Genomic DNA, 17,797 nt, shown 5'->3' with positions numbered 1-17,797 from the left:
CTAGCGTAAACCCTATTTGACAGGTCACGTGGGACCAAACCGTTTTCTATTTCGGGAGAAAGATGTTCCGTTTATGGTCAGCCGGCCGGATGACGAACCTCCAGTGCAGCAAAGCAACCTTGTGCTTGCTCTCCTCAACGCCCGCCCTCTGCTGTCTTCACTTGGGGGAGTGGAACTGATACGAGAATCCCGCCTACCTCTATCTCTGTATTCTTAACTCAACGCCTCTCTACATAGGCATCTGAGGTGCTCCACCATGCCCCGAGAACCAAGCCCCGATATCGAGGATGATGCCCTCCAGGGAACCTATAACCCGCTGGCCAACCCTCTGAATGTCAAGCCAGTGCACGTCACTGGGTATTAACCACATTTCATTTGTACTCTGACCAATCTTTCCTTTCTCCAGGAACCCTCCCATTCACTAACAGAGCCACACGTCCACTTCCGCAGCAACCTCCTCGCCTCTGACCGTCCTCTCTTCCTCTCCCGCCCTCTCCTGGGCACCCTCGTCCTCGACAACAAGGCCTCAGACTGCCGTGACCATTGCGCCAACGAGCGCACCTTTCTCTCATGGCTCCGTCTCTCTATGTATCTCTGCATCGTCTCCGGCGCCATCGTGCTCTCTTTTCACCTCCGTGCTGAACCATCCCGGCTGGAACGCCGCATGGCCTTGCCCATGGGGATCGTCTTCTGGGTGCTCTCGCTCGTGTGCTTATCGAACGGCTTTACGATATACGTACGGACATTGACGAAATACAGCCGTCACAAGGCCCTCGTACAAAGCGGCTGGGGTTCCCACGCCGTCTTCGTGATTGTGGCAATTGCCATAATCGGCACGTGTGTGATTCTCTTGAGTGTCAATCGTACATCGTGAGAAGGGGTGGCTGCATACCTCTAAATCAAACGGAAAATTCCCCTTTGCCCTCTTTAGCTCTTAATTTTCATAATTAGTCGGCTTTGTGCTTTCTAGGCAAGCTCGTTTCGTATACCCGGCCCGTCTTTCGTGATACTTTGGTGTTGTGCTACATACAACGGTGCCCTGTATTTGTACGGCGAATTCTTTTACTGGACACGTAATTGGTTTCGGGTCTTGACTTTTGGTGTTGCTATCTTCCTCGCATATCTGGGAGTTCTGCACATTTTGTGGATGTTATTCTTTTTGCGGCGACTTTACCTTCGCCAGGGCTACAGCGCGTGTTACTTGGGAAGAAGGAAAGCATTTGTTTCAAAACGGTATAATTCATTATTACTATTCTTCTATTCATGGGTTAGAATGAAATAACGGTGACCTCGCCACCTTCCCATGCCCGAAATGCCTGCTTTTGAATGTTCCGTACAGCTCCATCTTAGCAAAGTATTTTATTGACCTCGAAAACCCCGCATCAAAAAGGCTTTTCGACATCGATTCACACCATTTTATGCAGCTGCGTGCTGTTGAGGTATTTCTTGAACGAATCGGTGCCATAGTTCTCCCACCACTCAAACAGCATCGAGTTGCAAATGAGCTTGAACCACGGCGTAAACTTCAAGTCCGGCTGGTTAAACATATCCTTCAGCTCGTCCGCCGTCACATATCTCGTGTCACGGACTTCGTTTGGACTGACATCGAGATCGACATCGGCCTGGACAAACAGGATGTAATCAACTAATTCAAAAGGTCAGATGCATCCCATAACAAAAGGGGGAAGCCCAAAGGCGGTTCAAGCAACTTACTCTCATGTTCTCCCCACTTGCCATTGCTCGGTGCCTTATAGTGAATTCTTGTCAGAAACTCAAATTTATCAAGAGGAACCTGCTCAGGCTTAATCCCCAGCTCGTGCTCCAGTTTTCTCTGCGCGGCCCTGCGCACTCCCTGCACAGAGGCGTCCAATCCCACACCGGTCTCGCCGGGGATGCCCAGAGGGTGAGAGCAGCAGGTATTCGTCCAAAGGTCAGGGAAAGTAATTTTCTCCGTGGCACGTTGTTGAAGGAGAAGGCGCTTCTTGGAATCGAACAAGAAGACGGAGAACGCGCGATGGAGCAGTCCGCGATCGATGTTGCTCATCAAGTGACCTAGAGCGCACTCATGTTAACCTGGCCCAAAACTCGTCTCTCCCCTCCTGCTGAATCCCGAGTAGACGCATGGTGGAAAAAAAAAAAAAAGGGAAAAAAGAAAAAAGAAAAACTCACAGGTCTTCTTGGTACCGCTACCAATCGGCTGGTCATTCTCATCTACGACTATACATCGCTCATCCATCAGCTTAATCTGTTCCTCATCGTAGCCCTCCAACTCGCCCCCCTCTCTTGCCGACTGTTTTGATTTTAGTTCGTTCAAATCAAGGACGAGACGTGTGTCTACTTCCGAGAAAAATGAAGACACATTCTCGCTCGTAATTGGGGTGGTTGTCGACATCCTTTTTTGGTTTTTTTCGGTTTTTCCCCCTTTCAAAAAAATCGACGCGAATTGCGGTATTTACAAGGTCGATCAGGGGCTTTGCGCACGCGTCCCGAAAGGATGGGAAAGCAATACAGGAACCAGAGGCAGGCCAGGAAGAAAATAGTAAAGATTGCTATGTCAATGGGTGACAATGAGCGACAATGCTATTGAATGAACGTGGGTGGAGAGGGATGAATTTGAGGCCGTTCTGGAGGAGAGTGGGGTTTCGCTGGTTGGTTGGAGCGGGGAAACATCGCGATCTGGGCTGGCGCTGACAGATTTTCTGATCAGCCGACAACGATTCGAAGACAGCGAAATGGCTTTCACCACCTCATTGATCCGCAGCTTGAGGTGGGCTAAATGATATTTGCAGTGTTTTGCCAGTCCATTTACGGGATAGCGGTGACCAGCCCGCCACCTTTTTTTTTGCCGACGACGAACTCATCGCTAGGCAGCGGAGGGAGCTTCTTGTCTCGCGTCGATGAGGGTATGTTCCAAGAGTCTCCTGGGATCTCTATTATCCCTTGTGATGAAGTGCATTTCCCTCATGACCAACGTCTAAGCCATGGATTTTCCCACCTTTGCTCGAGAACTTCGTCAGGAGGATGGCGAATCAAGGAACGAGAGAACGTCAGCGGCCCATCTTCCGGGGCTTGCAGCCTAGGAACGGGTTTGACGCCGTTGTCTGCCCTGCTCTCTAGCACGAGGCATGCAGGAGAAACCAACTTGTTGTCATCGCCATTCTGCCTAGGAAAATGGGAGAAATCGCATCGCCTGCCGTGCCGGAGTCTGATTTTTGCGGCCCTCTAGCCACTCCTCGCCCTCTCCAGGTTCCCTTTGACATCATAGGGCAATTATTCACGGAAGTTGCAACAGTGGATGGGCCGTAACAATTGATGAGCCTCCTTGAAATACCGGCGCGCGCCATCGAGACACTGTTCTTCCTGGCGGCGCACTCAAAATGGATCGGGAAAATCCTTTACCATGTGAGAGTTGCCTTCCCCCCCAGCCATCTCTATTGAGTTGAAGCGTGATGTTGTCGACCAGCAAGATCAGCCAAGAAGAGGGAAGCATGAAACACCATACATCAACGAAGGTATTCTCAGCCCTATGCCTAGGGTACGTTGCCACAGAACAGGCGCCGAGATGGGCAGATTCTCCCCAGAGGGCCTGCGCCGTAGTTTACACACCACGAGCAATCAATCAAGGGCATACTCTTTTCAAAACGATACAGCCCCAGGCAATGTACCTATACTTCTACTCATACACACGCACTTACGGGATCTTACAAGCAAGTGCCCGTAAGGCACAGGCCGATGCATTCGCAAACCCGAACCCCATCTGTCGTTGCGCTAAGTCTTAATCAGAAACACGGGCCGCAGAATCTGGGGGTTCTTCCCTCCAAGTCCTTGACAATGGCAGCAAGATTTGGAACTTGCATTGCCTATCTGCAAGGGGTACAGTAGAAACCTGCTGTTTGGATATGTACGTGTCTTTGATCAGCTGCTGTCCCGGAGAAGTGCATAAAATAAAAGATAAAAATAAACTAAAACAGGGCCTGCTGCGTTCAAGTCACACTGGCTGCATCAAGAGTGAAAGAGAATCAACCACGGAGACACAACAGGGCGCTTTTCAAACCGGCCTAGGTCATCCCCCGTGGGGCGGGACGAAAGGTTCTGAACTTTTCAACATGCTCCGTACTGTAGATGGGAATAAAGCACATTGTTTCGAGGGTTAATTTTTAGATGTTGACCTTTCCGAAAGCGGTGCTCAATGAGAAGGGGCTTGTGGTGATGTCAGCGCTTAGTGAAACCAGGGTCTTGTTTGCTCCATAGCAGTGAACTGACCATGCTAAATCATGGAGGAGATGGGATCTCGGATGGAAGTTGGGTATAACAGAACACCTCAAACGCTAGTTAACTGAAGATCAAGTCAAAGCATATTTTGATATGGTTTGGAAAAAAAAAAAAAAAGAAAAAGAAAAAAAGAAAAAAAAGAAAAGACAAACAGTAAAAGAAAATTCGTCCCAACGTACGGCGATCCTTTTCCTAAGGGGGAACATGCATGGAACAATCATCGAAGGCATCGAACATGCTCAGGGATCGGCCCCCGAAAACAATCCCTGTGGAGTGATTGGCGAGAGCAGCATATGGCTTGCAGCTTGCAGAATGCTGAATAGGCCTTTGAGACGTGGCTTATTATTGTTTCTATCGATTTCTTACGTTGGCTTGCGAGGTTAACCTATCATTATCAGGACGGACTCAAATCTTTCATCTAACAAAAGATAACTGGCACCCGCGCAGGCGGCCTCCGGGAGCTAAATGCTGAGGACAAATTGACTGCTAGTCCAAGTCCGGCGATCCCTCAGTACCAACCGCCATCATGTCTACGTTCTGCACAGAGGAACATACGGAGTACATGCACGTCCATCACTTTGGTGGAAGATCCGAATATCTCTCCACCTTCTATTTAAGATCGACACATGTAACGTACCGCCCAAGGCCCGTGGATGTGCCTCTAGTAGATCTCGGGGATTGCTGCCCAATTCTAGAAATGTTCCAGAACAAACACTGAAGAACAGAACCAAGGGTCCAGTCAAGAAGACAATCCCAAGTCTGTATCTCTGCAGCGAAGCGCCGGATCGCCCAGGGTCGGTTCTCTATCCCCCGCTGAACACACCTCCGTGATCATCCTTGCAAACGACCACCCGCAGCCGTAAAATTTAGGTTTCACCCGAACATCCACTAACTTACACTAAACCCAAAACATGTCCCAATCAGATAGGGCTGAGATGACAAGCCCAATCACTTAGTAAACGGGCGACGGGCGAGTTGTGTTGAAGAATCGAACTTGAAAAGGATTCTAGAAAGAATTAGCGCAGGGTTTCGCTTCTCCTGATTCATGAACTGCCGTCGCGAATTAAAAAAAGCGGTTAAAAATAAAATTAAAGGACGCGACGGCTCTGCAGTCTAGTTTTAATCCTTGTCATTTCAATTCCTGAATCTGATCCAATGCATCAAGAGCAGCCAAAGATACTGGTGCAAATGTGGGGTATGTTCAAGCATGTAGCTATCCTTCCTGTTCCAAAGCCAGGTAAAAAAAAAAGAAAAAGCCAAAGACACAAAGCAGAACCACAACAATTGTAAAAGACAAAAAACGGAACAGACAAAGAAATACAATATCGATCCCGTCTGGAGTGCAGAAGATGTGTACCTATCACATCCTGAAGAAAGGAGTGGGGCTGGGAATGGAGGAGGGGGGAAAGAAATGGTTTGCTGCAACAATCCTCGTCCATCAACGGGCGCCAAGGGTGGAAGAAAAAGCAAGAAGCACAAGCCACGGTGCAGCGGAAGCAAAATGGAAGCGCAATCCAAGTTTCGACAAAACTTCTATGCGAAAAACACAAGCAATTTCTTTGGGAACAAGATTAGCCTCCTCCTCTCATATTGCAAATCTTTGCTTCTGGAGTTTTTCCCCGATGTCGACCCATGGAATTCGCAAACCTTTACGGAGCCTTGCATCAAAGTGCCCAAAATAAGGTACAAATAAAAACAAATAAATATAACTTTACTCGTGCATCAAGGGGAATATGTATCTATGTTTGTATTTGACAAAAAAAGAAAAACAAAAATCTATATTATATAGAAACTCTGTCCAATGAGAAAAAGCATCCAGATATCCACTCCGCGCATAAGTCATGATTAGGGGTTGTAACTTCATTTCCATACTCCATAGCTGTCATGTATATTGTGAAAAAGCATTGTGTGCATTGTCAAATAACGCTGATCGCATAAGGGCGTTGCTGATCTGCGGTTGGTGGGAATGGGGATGTTGATGGTGTTCTGAATTTAGCTCTCGGCATGGAGAGGGCGATGCAGGTTGCTGGTATGAGACTGGAGTAACATGGTAGGACAGCGCGGATGAAACAGACGTTACAGCTGCAGCTGCCGCAGCAGCGCGCTGGGCCTGACGCTGTTGTTTCCTGCATCCATCTTCACAATGTCTATTATGGAGATGATTCAGTCAGATGGAATAACAGATAGTACTGGACGCATCTACTTACCGTCGTAGCGTATCTTGTCGCGCAAAACGATGTCCGCACTCAGAGCAGCCAAATCTACGGAGCTTTTCATGCACCTAGCAATCCAATCAATAAGGGAACAATATGATTTAGGCACACAAGCAGTGAGAACTTACACTATCGACATGTCGAGTCAGGTCAGTCTTGCGACTAAACTGCTTCGTACACTGTCCAAAAGTGCACTTATGGGGGTATTTTCGATCCGGGTCGTGTATCTTCATATGCGACTTGCAATTGGAATTTCTCGTAAACTGCATGCCGCATTTCGGGCATTCAAATTTGCCTTTCTTCGCGGTTCTAGCCTTCCGCGCCTGCTTCCTTTTCCTGCTAGTTGAAACAGCAGTTGGACAGCTGGCTTGGGCGGTGTTCGTCGCCTCGTTCTGCAAACGGCGGGGCTCCCCCGTAATCCTGTTATCAGGCACAGGCCTCTTGATGTTGTTGTCCAATTCGAGTAATGTGGTGGTCGGATCCTCATTGCACTCCGCAGGGTCCGAGTATGTTTCGTATTGGTATGGCAAAGGATCTTCTTGGATAGAAGTCCTCTGAACATTGATCTGGCTTGCTTCACCATCATGGCTGATCTTCACCTTCTTACTTGGTGTTGTAGATTGCCTGGTCGCCGGGATCGACTGGTAATGTAGGCCCATGTCTTCCAGTATCGGTGTACGTTGATACATAACGTGGGTTGGTTTTCGAGGTAGAGAAGGAGGGCTGAGGAAGGCATTAGGAATGGTCGCATGGGTGTTAGGAGCAATGAAAGGTGAATTCGTCGTCGCAATTGTGTTGAAGCTTTCATAGATTCCTAAACCCTGGTATTCACCCAGGTTTGGAGATGGATTGGAATAGCAATGCGCAGCGCTGGGGTCGGTTGACCAGCTGATTGCGGACGGAAGGAGAGAATGTCCTGGTGCACAGATGGGGAGCTGCTGGCTCGGAAGGCAGCCCAGCAGATCAAGCCCACCCATCGCCGACGTATGAGCGGACAGTGTCTGGCTGTGAATATCGGTCTGAGGAGGAGTTGGATAGGGAGAGGTTGACATTGGTGATCTATAGGAAGGACAGTATTGCTGAGGAGCAGCAGAGAAAGTCCTTGGGTTGAGATCCATAGCTTTGCGAGTTTTGAATCATCCAAGGAGGCGACTAGGAAAAATCGAGGCACTTGACTCCTAGGCAGACAGAAGGGAAGTTTGAGCTAGCTGGGGAGAGGAGACGTTAAGTATATAAGACCGACGGAATAAGAGAAGAGAAAAGGGGGAAAAAAAGGGTTGGCAGAGAGGAAGGTATATGAATGAGTTTGGGTCACTGCAAGGTAGAAGACGGGAAGATTTTCGATTGGCGATGCAAGAAATAAAGTAGGGCTCATCTGCATTGACCAGCGGGATGCAGAACCTGTTCTCGAGGAAAGACAGGGTACAGTGTCCGCAAGGCATACACTGCCTTGGGAAGGGCAAATGAATGCATTAGGCATCGTTCTAGAGGCTAGATAGCCGCGAGGCCCATGGCCCAAAAAAAAAAAAAAGGCAACAAGGTGCAGTCAGGTATTCGGCGTTGGCGATGACATGGGTCGTGTTTAGGGCAGGATCGGAGACAATAGCATGGAGGAATGGAGTGAATCGTAACCAGCTAGTATGGCGATGAGAGAAACGGAAAAGCCACACCCGTTTTAACTCAGGCAGGAGATCCAAAATGCCGCCGATCGTCATTGGCGAGGGAGGGCGAGCGCAAGAGGGCGGACGGAGAAAGGGAGGAATCGAGGATGCGATCAATGAAAAAGCCCCTGCGACCCGACAGTCTGGTTCGCGCCCTTGATTCGCCCGTTCGATGCCACACAGCCCGTCGACTGGTTACTCCGCAGATAGCGATACTCCATACGGTGTACTTTGCCCCCAAACCAAACCGCCTGCAGCGCATACGGTGTAATCCCGATACACAATACCTTTGTGTGTGTACCGGGTACTCCGTACATCACAACGGCAATCCAGAGAGCAAACATCCAAAACGGGGGAGAAAAAACAAAAAAAAAAAAAAAAAAAAAAAAAAAAGAAGAAAAGAAAAAGAAAAACCAAAGAAAGCATTGCGGCGGGGGTGAAATGCCCGAAAAGAGAGGGAAAAAAATAAAAAAAAGAAAAGAAAAGAATTGGCTTCACGCATACCAAACATTGCACTTTCGTTGACTAGCCGCCGCAAGGGTCTCACGGTTACCTAAGGATTGGCATAACAATTCCAGAATGACTGCGCGCACACCAGCGCCGCCTTCTTCTTTACTCTCAAAGATCAATACTGCTCATCTTCGCAAAGTATGAATCAACCATTCTTCGTAACATTCTGCCGAGGCGAGGTATTTCCGAGACATCTACTGGACAAGGGTATTTTTTGCTGTCTTGAGGCGCGAGGCGTTTAACACCACTGTTAACAGGCACCAATGATCCGGAGAGATCGCCCGATGATACACCTAGAACACTTCCGGAAGCCTTGGGTTTTCATTGCCTGCCTAGCGTTCACCCTGATCTGCCTCCAGTCCTATCCAATTTCCCTGCATGGTTTCCACCTGTGCTGAATCTGAGCTGGCAAGCGGGGCCGGTCAATCATAGCTGTGGTTACAGATGTCTTTGCGTCAGATCATTCAGACCGAGGCCCTCCGGAACTGCAGGCTCAGCCAAATGCGCAGCAGCTTGTGCAATTGCTGGAACCAAGAATTGATGCATTGGCATACGCAGCGTTATGCTCGTGCAATGTCACTGCCCCTACTCGCCATCAAGTGCATTAGTATGCCTTAGAGACACACAAACACACACACACACACACACACACACACACACACACAAAAGAAAACAGAAACCAAAAGAATAATGCAGGCAGCAAGCAGCGCGGGGCTCACCCAGAGGCAGAGCGGGAAGCAATATCCGGTAGAGCTACACCACCCCAGTCAACCATCACGCTTAGGACAATGCAAGGATCCGAATTTGACGGTTTGGCGAAGGAAGCAAAGCAAGGAGGGGCAGTGCTGTTTATCTCAAGGCATATTTATCTTCGTTTTAAAGCCCGTCGAGAAGCTGAGGATCCCGGGGATCGAGAATGTCAGGCATTGGGCTTAGGCGGACAGACCAATCACAAGAGCTGCGTGTCTGTATGCAGACACCAACTATCATTGATAGTCTCCAGCGGCTAGATGGGGTTACCCAGATGTGGAAGTTGGGTGTTACTCGGATGCCATCATATGGGCGGCCCCAGCCCATAAAACTGCCAGCCGCCCCTCCATAACTAATTGAAGAAGAAATGCAATGAGAACAAACGGTAGGAAAGAGAGGTCAAATCAACATCAAGGAACATGGACAAATTCAAGGTGAATGATGCCCATTTTTGGTGAGCGTTCCCAATTGACGTGGTAAATAATGAGGTCAACATAGTATGGTACCGTGATCTTCTGCAGATGCGACGAGGATTTTACTGGTTGGGGTGGTAGGGGAACTTTTTCAATCGTAGCACCAGAGCCAATCGATTCTCTCAACATACCCTGTCGTTTAAAATAAAACTGAGCGCAACCGCGTGCATTGTTCAAGGGTCTTTTAGCGCGTTGGAAAAAATATTGCCTGATATCCAATCAATTCAGCCACCGAGAAATCTTGCATGGCGCTAAACCTTAAACGTGTCGGAGGTCGTTGATTAGCTTTCCGCACGAAGAACATCATATTTGGATCAGGTTCTGTCGCGTCTGCTTCTGAAAATCCTGAAAGAGGGCGGCGGAGTGATCGTATTTGCCTGCAGTTTCAAGGAGAATTCCATCGCAAACCTCTTGCCGGTGCACATTCCGTTTCGTAGCACACCCTTAGCAGAAATTTTAGGTGGAGATGCGCCAAAGGACCTAGTACAAGCAGTGTCTAGCCTCGGTTACAAGGCCTAACCTGGCCGTAAACACCCCGCATACGAACCAAATAGGTCTGTGACGTGAGGCCGCTGAGGCTGGAGCCGTGACCGGCGTCATGCATATCTTCTGGACAGGAAAGGGTTGTTTGGGGAAAAAGAAAGGTGCATCCCAATCACATTCGAGCCCGAACGATGTCACCTATGGTCCGTAATTGATCGTAGATCTTATTAATAAGTCAGGTACCGTCCTGTTATGTCTCGGGGCAGTGCAAAGCTTTAACAAGGAATATTCGCAGGTGAGGCTCTTGGAAGCGCTAACCGGCCAATGTCAGTACCCGAAATATTCGTTCCAGGGCAGTTGAGGCCCATCGGCGGCCTCCGTTAGCGACCTCCGCCTGACGCAACAGGGAATGACCATTGGCAGTTAGGAGATTGTGAAACAATCTTCTGAATGATACATGAACGCCCTCCCGTATTTCAAACCAGAAACGGGGTTCCTTGACTGCCGCACAAACCACTACCCAAGGCTAAATCTGCGTCCCTCGAAGCCTGCATCTAATTCCGATGTCTCAGAATCGACTGGGAATCCACGAGGCTAAAAAGCAGGGTGCAGGTCCAGAGCTGAACGCGCCTGAGTGATGCTCTCGTGCATGAGGCTATGAAATAGGGTATCTTTCCCCGAAGGTCTGTTCCTCTGGAAGGTGCATGGGCAACTTCTCGAGGTTATTTTCTAGTTGTAACTGGATCAGAATACAACCGGGGAGACATAGGCCTTAGTAAAGCCCGGTAATGAGTCCCATGTGTCATAAGTGAGGCTAATTCACCCGAAATAAAGCGGTAGATATGGCCACAGAGGCTTCTCAAGGATTAGCTTCGAGCTTCTTGTTCCTAACGCTATTCCTTGAGCAGCTTTCCCATTTTGTGTTGCTGACGATTCAGTGGAAAAAAGAAAATTTCCATCACTTGTCATGAAGGTTAATCTCGTCTGCCATTTCGTCAGGTTCTAGTGGGCATCACCCTTGGTATCATAGGGTGCAAGCACCAGCGTTGCTGACAGTGGCAGATGAAAACGGCCCTTTTGCGCCTGAAACGTGCTGCTCCCAAAGACGAACGAGCGGTTAGCCGCATAGACTAAGGATAATTCTCAACGACGTTAACAATCACCTTGTTTTGCAACGCTCTGAAATATTCCGAATATGCGGGGCAGAAAAACGTTCCATCACTATACTGACCAACCCTTAACCGATATATATATATATATATATATATGCATAGAGGTTGGAAGAGCAATTGATGGTACAGCGGCTTCGAAATCGAAAGGACGGAAGCTCTCCAGCCTGGAGACGCTCGAGAAGGGCAAGAAGACCGGCTGCTGCAAGACACCTAAAGAATGACAGGCCGCCTCATTCAGTTGGTAGCCTGGTAACCACCACCTAGTTAGAACCCCTTGGGTCAAATGTCCGGAGGATAAGGAGAAGGAGACGGAGAGAAGAAAATGGAAACAAAAGAAAATGGCTATTAAATTTGGAGCAAGAGGCGACCCCATGATATTTAACCATCCGTGAAGAATACATTTAAGCGCGGCTGAAGGCTTCCCGCTATTTCATCAACCCTTGTCTATGGATTCTGATTGGGGAGGGCTGCAGGAGCATGAAACGAATGTTATCCCAACATGTCAGCCTCCTGTCCTCAACACAGCCCATTGTCCACAAGCCAGCCTTCTGGCCGGCTGTCTGGTGGCGGGCTCCGCTGGACGTGTTTGCTGCTGAGGAGGTTGGAAGTTGGAGGTCGCAAAAACGGCAGAAAAAGGAAACGCAGTGGATGGACGAATGCGGTTAGCCCCGTCGCTCTCCTGCCCAGCCTCGCTTATGTCATCGGGCTTGGCATTCAGGCAACGTCACCGACGCCTTGCGGCTGATTGAACGAACGTGCGCAGGGAGAGGCAGCTCTGCTTTTGGTATCAACCATTCCTATCTCACGGTGAATGGGCACTGTCGGTTCTAGGGCTTGCTGCCACAACTGAACCGTGACTTGGGTGTCGCAAAATTGTGCCCGTGGCTGGATTTCAGAATCACAGTGCAATTCACCCGATACTGGTTGCGGCGCCATGTGCTGCAGCTGACTCCATTCGATGAAACAATGGACGGCAGAGGCCATATATTACCGAATCCAATCGAGTTGAGAATTTAAAAGATAGCAGTGAATGCTTCTAATAACCGTCTCCTTCCTGCTCTGTTGATGACACAGGCACGATCGCCATGGGCCAAGGATACTCCATCACCACCCTCTCGGCAGGGTCTGCGGGTATCGATATCCCAGAGCTTGCCGATCTTGTGTATGAGAAATCTCTGGGAACTGCGAGGTTTATGAAAAGTATACGAGCTCGACAGCATAATGGCCTGGTCTTTGTTAAAGCGATCATGAAACCATATCCAAGCTTGCAGTTAGACCCATATGAAAAAGCTATCAGGCGTCTGTCCCACCGGTATTATCTTCCACTATATGGTGACAACCATCTGACAGCTTCTCAGGCGAACGCAACATATTGAGGGATATCCCGAATGTCCTCTCATATCAGCGGATTGTCGAGACTGGAACTGGAGGGTATCTGGTTCGGCAATACATACATAGCTCCCTGTATGATCGAATGAGGTATGTTCCCGTCGCATTCTGAGTATCAAGGAAGATAAAGCCATCTAACGTTATGTGTAGCACTCGACCTTTCTTAGAGGATATGGAAAAGAAGTGGATAACTTTTCAGCTTCTGTGTGCTCTTCGTGAGTGCCACTCCCAAAATATCTTCCACGGAGATATAAAAACTGAAAATGTCCTGGTTACTTCGTGGAACTGGGTGTACCTGTCCGACTTCTCTTCGTCTTTTAAACCAACTTTTCTTCCTGAAGATAATCCTGCCGACTTTTCATTCTACTTCGACACCTCTGGCCGCAGGACTTGCTATCTTGCACCGGAACGATTTTTAAGTGCTGGAGAAGACCCAGGAGACCGCCAGGTCAATTGGGCTATGGATGTCTTTAGCGCTGGATGTGTTATTGCAGAACTCTTCCTAGAATCGCCCATCTTCACGTTAAGCCAACTTTACAAATATCGCAAAGGCGAATACAGTCCAGAGCAAGGCCCACTAGCAGAGATTCGAGATCCAGATGTCAGGGAGCTAATCCTACATATGATAAGCATCGATCCGGAATCGCGTTACTCAGCGGAGGAATGCCTGAACTTCTGGCGCAAGAAGACATTTCCTGAATACTTTTATAGTTTTCTTCACCAATACATGGGATTAATCACGGACCCGACGTCGGGCCGTATGCGAATGGATGTCAATGCCGCAGATTTACATGAAGCGGATGATAGGATCGAGAGGGTCTTTCTTGATTTTGACAAAATATCCTATTTTTTGGGCTCGAACCCTCAAACTGCCCTAGGTGGGACGAGGGAGACCACTCCACTATTAACTCATCAAGCTGATATTATGCAACTGGATTTACCCACATCCGATAGCCAGCCTGCTAAATCTCCACCGAACGAGGTAGATGGCATCTTGATATTCCTCACATTGGTCGTGTCGAGCTTGCGAAATACCGCCAAGTCGTCCGGTAGAGTGAAAGCATGCGATATCCTCCTAGCTTTTGCTGAGAGGGTACCCGACGAAGCAAAACTGGACAGAATTCTACCTTTCGTCATGTTGTTGTTGAACGACCGTTCAGACGTTGTCAAGGTTGCAGCCATCCGCACACTGACTCAGCTTTTAGCTATGGTGAAAGTCGTATCGCCGGTTAATGCCTACATTTTCCCGGAGTATCTGTTTCCAAGGCTTCAACCGTTTATACTAGGATCGAATGGCAATCCCAGCCCCACGGTCAGAGCAGCATATGCCTCTTGTATTGCCTCGCTTGCTCACACATCTCTTCGAATTTTAGATATGGTACAAGCACTGCGATCTGATGTCCGTCTAATGGCTCTAATCCCAGCTGGGTCTGAAACAGGCTGGACGGAAGATGCTTCGTACCACAATCTTTATGATGTTGCTCGCGTGGATTTGTTAGAATTCTTTGAAGCTCATGCAAAAGCACTTCTAACCGATCCCGATGTCTCCGTTCGCCGCGCCTTTCTAGGCTCTGTTTCCAGTCTCTGCGTGTTCTTTGGCAGCCCTAAAGCGAGTGAGGTTATTTTAAGCCATTTGAATACATATCTGAACGACGAGGACTGGATTCTCAAATGTGCCTTTTTCGAGGCGGTGGTTGGGGTTGCTACGTACGTTGGTAGTATCAGTCTTGAAGAATTCATTCTTCCACTCATGGTTCAATCCATGGCTGATCCCGAAGAGTTTGTTGTCGAGAGAGCCCTCAGATCACTTGCCAGCATAGCTCGCTTAGGTCTTTTCCAGAGGTCAACCACCTGGGATCTTCTCTACATTATTGTTCGGTTTTTTGTACATCCGAGCATTTGGATTCGGGAGGCTGCTGTGAATTTTGTGGTTGCCTCCACATCCTTTTTGTCCGTGGCAGATAAATACTGTATTGTATCGCCTCTTGTTCGCCCGTTTCTCAAGGCTAATACGACGGATATCTCGACATCTCAGTTATTGGATGCCCTCAAAAGGCCGCTCCCCAAAAACGTATATGATATGTCCCAGGTTTGGGCTATAAAGGCGGAAAAGGGGGTCTTCTGGGAATCGGCGGCCCAAGATGGCACATTCATCTTAGGTGGTGCCGCAGCTACGAACTTTGGGAAATTACGCCGATCAGCGTTGACTAATATAGCGAAAAACGAAGAAGATCAACAGTGGATCGGCCGCCTCAGAAACTTAGGCATGGGTCCGGAAGACGAATTTAAACTACTTGCTCTAAAGGAGTACATCTGGCGCATAGCTACAAGAAGGCTCAAACGACCTTCAGGGACTCAGAAAGCGGTCGTACCGGATATTGTTCCCTTGAGTCAATACGACATAACACCACAAACGGTTTTTTTTGATAAGAAGCAAGGACCAAGGCAACAACATTCACAGCCACCTGCAAGGGGAACCTACCCGCCAGACGGCGAGAGAAAGACCCATACAATTGCAGACGCCTTATTGGACGCTTCGAGCACAATTGATGGGAACGATCCTTTGCGAAGGCATGGTATCGGTCGCAGCGGTAGACAACACAGTACCGAAGTTGTGTCGACTCTATCTCGACAACGCACGTTAGAATCTCTGAAATGCGACTCTTCAACAGCTACCTCTCCTCCACATGTTCAGCCGGAATCCGTGAGCTCCTCTGCAGCAACTTCAGATGCTGAGCGAAGAGATACTGGCGATCGGATGAGGCAAGGGAAGGCACTCGTCAGGTCCGATTCATCAGCACAAGGATCAGAGAGTTCATATCTAAGAGCCAGAGGCGACGATATCAGGCGCCGATCCAGCCCAATCCACCTTCTTAATCGCCAAGAGAACTACAAAGCCTATGCCGAAACTGGGACCACCTCTACAAATGTGCTCGGGGAGGTTGATACTCCCCTCCCTAAAAGCTCACCTCAAACACCGACTATTGCAGCTTCAAATAGTGGAAATGCAGTAGAGCCCGTTCGACAATATCGAGCAAACCATACGTACCGTGGTAACGACCCAACGATCTTGAAGCTCCTCGATGCAGTTTTTGCAGAAAATTACCCCACCGATCTATTTGATTTTGGGCCAGTTGTTGCTCCGGTTTCTAGTCGAAGTCCGATCAAGAAAGCCAGCGGGCAATCAACAAATACACCTTGGAGACCACAGGGAAATTTGGTTGCACTCTTTGGCGAACACACAGGTCCTATCAATAGAGTTGCTGTAGCACCTAATCATGCCTTTTTCGTCACTGCTTCGGACGATGGTACTGTTAAGGTGTGGGATACGACTCGCCTGGAAAAGAACTTGACTCCACGATCCCGCCAAACGCACCGTCATGCCGCAGGAACGAAAGTTAAATGTGTCACTTTTGTGGAAAACACTTACACCTTCATAAGTGCTGCCACAGACGGGAGCGTTCACGCAGTCCGAATCGATTATCAAAATTATAATGACACAGTTCGATATGGCAAGCCACATATTGTTCGGCAATATCAGATAACCCCATCCGGGGGAGAAAATGAGTATGCTGTTTGGATGGAACATTACCGTACAGACGTGCATTCTCTACTCCTAATGGCCACCAATCGATCCAAAATTATCGGTCTTGACTTGAAATCAATGAATGAGGTGTTCATTCTCCGAAACCCAGTCCACTACGGAATGCCAACAACATTTTGCGTCGATAGAAAGCGAAACTGGCTGCTCATCGGCACCATGCACGGTATACTCAACTTATGGGATCTTCGATTCTGCGTGTTAGTAAAATCATGGGGTCTTCCTGGCGGTACGCCAATTAATCGGCTCCTCATACATCCACTAAAGGGACGGGGCCGATGGGTTTGCGTCACTGGCGGGGGCAAAAGCGGTTCAGAAGTAATGGTTTGGGATATCGACAAAATGCAATGCCGAGAGGTATATCGCACCGCTGTCATTAGTAGTGCATCCGATGACAACGGCAAGCCCGCCGCTGCCGCCGCGCAAACACACCGAAACATCCATTTTACTCCTGACACAACTTGGAAGGCCTATGATCCATGGCGAGTGGACGACGAAAAGCCCGAATCTCTCCTTTCCCGCTTCGCAATGGCGTCCTCGCCCGATTCGTCTTCAAAGAGCGTCACTAACGATCGAAATGGCATCCGCGCCATCGCCGTTGGCCTTGATGTCCCTGACCCAAGTGCCCCAACTGGGAATCAGACCGACAACAACTTCTCATCGAAGTGTGGCTTCCTCATTTCCGGCGGCTCTGACCGCAAAATTCGTTTCTGGGACGTCTCCCATCCAGACGCGTCGACGATAATATGCTCTCCTGATATGATATCCGATGGGGCAAGTTTATCCGCTAAGCCGAGATATGAGATTACAAATCCAACGCCGTCGTTGACGATTACGACAGAGTGGCTGCCGAGTTCTGGCGCGTCGACATCTGCGGCAGGACGAGCCGGTCCCGGCTCGAAGAAAAGCGGTGCTGGTGCGACGGGGGGCGGTGCAGGACGACCACCACGAAGTACGGTGATCAGTTTGCAGCAGCAGCAGTTGTTAAAGAGCCATTTAGATATCATTCTTGACATAGCGGTTTTGGAGGTGCCATACGGGATGACAGTAAGTGTGGATCGGGGAGGGATGATATATGTCTTTCAATGATGTAGCGTTGTTTTTGGCTCCTTTCAGATGATCTGTACCATTCACATTAGTTACTTAGGATTAAGCGAATCTCAATGTCAAATTTAATCCGATTAAAGGGATACCATAAAAATACATGAATCGCAACATAACACGCCTTGTAACACCAGCCACCCACCAACGAACAAATATGGCCTAGATTTCA

General features: G+C 48.7%; 8 protein-coding genes across 8 annotated transcripts; 5 read left to right on the top strand and 3 right to left on the bottom strand.

The window, feature by feature from the left end:
- The first annotated feature begins 146 nt into the window (after nt 1–146).
- CIMG_00235 (uncharacterized protein) lies at nt 147–1,315 on the top strand. The gene is made up of 2 exons (XM_001246463.2): nt 147–357; nt 451–1,315. The coding sequence occupies exons 1-2, from the start codon at nt 257–259 to the stop codon at nt 872–874; spliced, it is 525 nt and encodes a 174-aa protein (XP_001246464.1). The 5' UTR covers nt 147–256; the 3' UTR covers nt 875–1,315.
- CIMG_00236 (isopentenyl-diphosphate delta-isomerase) lies at nt 1,220–2,742 on the bottom strand. The gene is made up of 3 exons (XM_001246464.2): nt 2,170–2,742; nt 1,714–2,052; nt 1,220–1,645 (listed from the first exon to the last, which is right to left on the bottom strand). Exons 1-3 carry the CDS (start codon nt 2,390–2,392, stop codon nt 1,407–1,409), a joined length of 801 nt encoding a protein of 266 aa, XP_001246465.1. The 5' UTR covers nt 2,393–2,742; the 3' UTR covers nt 1,220–1,406.
- Nucleotides 2,743–2,828: 86 nt separating this feature from the next.
- Nucleotides 2,829–3,953, top strand: CIMG_10508 (uncharacterized protein). The gene is made up of 2 exons (XM_012358807.1): nt 2,829–2,903; nt 2,980–3,953. Exon 2 carries the CDS (start codon nt 3,450–3,452, stop codon nt 3,777–3,779), a length of 330 nt encoding a protein of 109 aa, XP_012214230.1. The 5' UTR covers nt 2,829–2,903; nt 2,980–3,449; the 3' UTR covers nt 3,780–3,953.
- A 1,474-nt stretch (nt 3,954–5,427) lies between these two features.
- Nucleotides 5,428–5,965, top strand: CIMG_12893 (uncharacterized protein; the record flags this gene model as incomplete). Its single annotated transcript, XM_004445916.1, has 2 exons — nt 5,428–5,467; nt 5,529–5,965. The coding sequence occupies 2 exons, from the start codon at nt 5,428–5,430 to the stop codon at nt 5,963–5,965; spliced, it is 477 nt and encodes a 158-aa protein (XP_004445973.1).
- Nucleotides 5,966–6,154: 189 nt separating this feature from the next.
- Nucleotides 6,155–7,537, bottom strand: CIMG_00238 (uncharacterized protein; the record flags this gene model as incomplete). Its single annotated transcript, XM_001246466.1, has 3 exons — nt 6,155–6,419; nt 6,480–6,553; nt 6,614–7,537. 3 exons carry the CDS (start codon nt 7,535–7,537, stop codon nt 6,155–6,157), a joined length of 1,263 nt encoding a protein of 420 aa, XP_001246467.1.
- Nucleotides 7,538–9,229: 1,692 nt separating this feature from the next.
- CIMG_00239 (uncharacterized protein) lies at nt 9,230–9,864 on the top strand (the record flags this gene model as incomplete). The annotated part of the gene is made up of 3 exons (XM_001246467.2): nt 9,230–9,263; nt 9,353–9,624; nt 9,796–9,864. 3 exons carry the CDS (start codon nt 9,230–9,232, stop codon nt 9,862–9,864), a joined length of 375 nt encoding a protein of 124 aa, XP_001246468.2.
- A 1,719-nt stretch (nt 9,865–11,583) lies between these two features.
- CIMG_12892 (uncharacterized protein) lies at nt 11,584–11,907 on the bottom strand (the record flags this gene model as incomplete). Its single annotated transcript, XM_004445915.1, has 1 exon — nt 11,584–11,907. One exon carries the CDS (start codon nt 11,905–11,907, stop codon nt 11,584–11,586), a length of 324 nt encoding a protein of 107 aa, XP_004445972.1.
- Nucleotides 11,908–12,304: 397 nt separating this feature from the next.
- On the top strand, nt 12,305–17,710 carry CIMG_00240 (VPS15 protein kinase). Its single transcript, XM_001246468.2, has 3 exons — nt 12,305–12,833; nt 12,893–13,013; nt 13,074–17,710. Exons 1-3 carry the CDS (start codon nt 12,620–12,622, stop codon nt 17,611–17,613), a joined length of 4,875 nt encoding a protein of 1,624 aa, XP_001246469.1. The 5' UTR covers nt 12,305–12,619; the 3' UTR covers nt 17,614–17,710.
- The last annotated feature ends 87 nt before the right edge of the window (nt 17,711–17,797 follow it).

This window comes from Coccidioides immitis (genome assembly GCF_000149335.2).
Source record: "Coccidioides immitis RS genomic scaffold supercont3.1, whole genome shotgun sequence".
NCBI lineage: Eukaryota > Fungi > Ascomycota > Eurotiomycetes > Onygenales > Onygenaceae > Coccidioides > Coccidioides immitis.
The sequence above is the reverse complement of the archived record's forward strand: the minus strand, read 5'-3'. Positions and strand labels throughout refer to the sequence as shown.

What these genes read in the sequence shown, in the direction of transcription:
- CIMG_00236 (XM_001246464.2), bottom strand. Translation starts at nt 2,392, where the DNA reads ATGTCGACAACCACCCCAATTACGAGCGAGAATGTGTCTTCATTTTTC. An exon ending in TAGCGGTACCAAGAAGACCT is followed by an intron (nt 2,053 to 2,169) that starts GTGAGTTTTTCT and finishes AGTGCGCTCTAG; the next exon opens with GTCACTTGATGAGCAACATC. An exon ending in CAAGTGGGGAGAACATGAGA is followed by an intron (nt 1,646 to 1,713) that starts GTAAGTTGCTTG and finishes CTTTTGAATTAG; the next exon opens with TTGATTACATCCTGTTTGTC.
- CIMG_00240 (XM_001246468.2), top strand. Translation starts at nt 12,620, where the DNA reads ATGGGCCAAGGATACTCCATCACCACCCTCTCGGCAGGGTCTGCGGGT. An exon ending in ATATGAAAAAGCTATCAGGC is followed by an intron (nt 12,834 to 12,892) that starts GTCTGTCCCACC and finishes ACAGCTTCTCAG; the next exon opens with GCGAACGCAACATATTGAGG. An exon ending in TCCCTGTATGATCGAATGAG is followed by an intron (nt 13,014 to 13,073) that starts GTATGTTCCCGT and finishes CGTTATGTGTAG; the next exon opens with CACTCGACCTTTCTTAGAGG.
- CIMG_10508 (XM_012358807.1), top strand. Translation starts at nt 3,450, where the DNA reads ATGTTGTCGACCAGCAAGATCAGCCAAGAAGAGGGAAGCATGAAACAC.
- CIMG_00235 (XM_001246463.2), top strand. Translation starts at nt 257, where the DNA reads ATGCCCCGAGAACCAAGCCCCGATATCGAGGATGATGCCCTCCAGGGA. An exon ending in AAGCCAGTGCACGTCACTGG is followed by an intron (nt 358 to 450) that starts GTATTAACCACA and finishes CCACTTCCGCAG; the next exon opens with CAACCTCCTCGCCTCTGACC.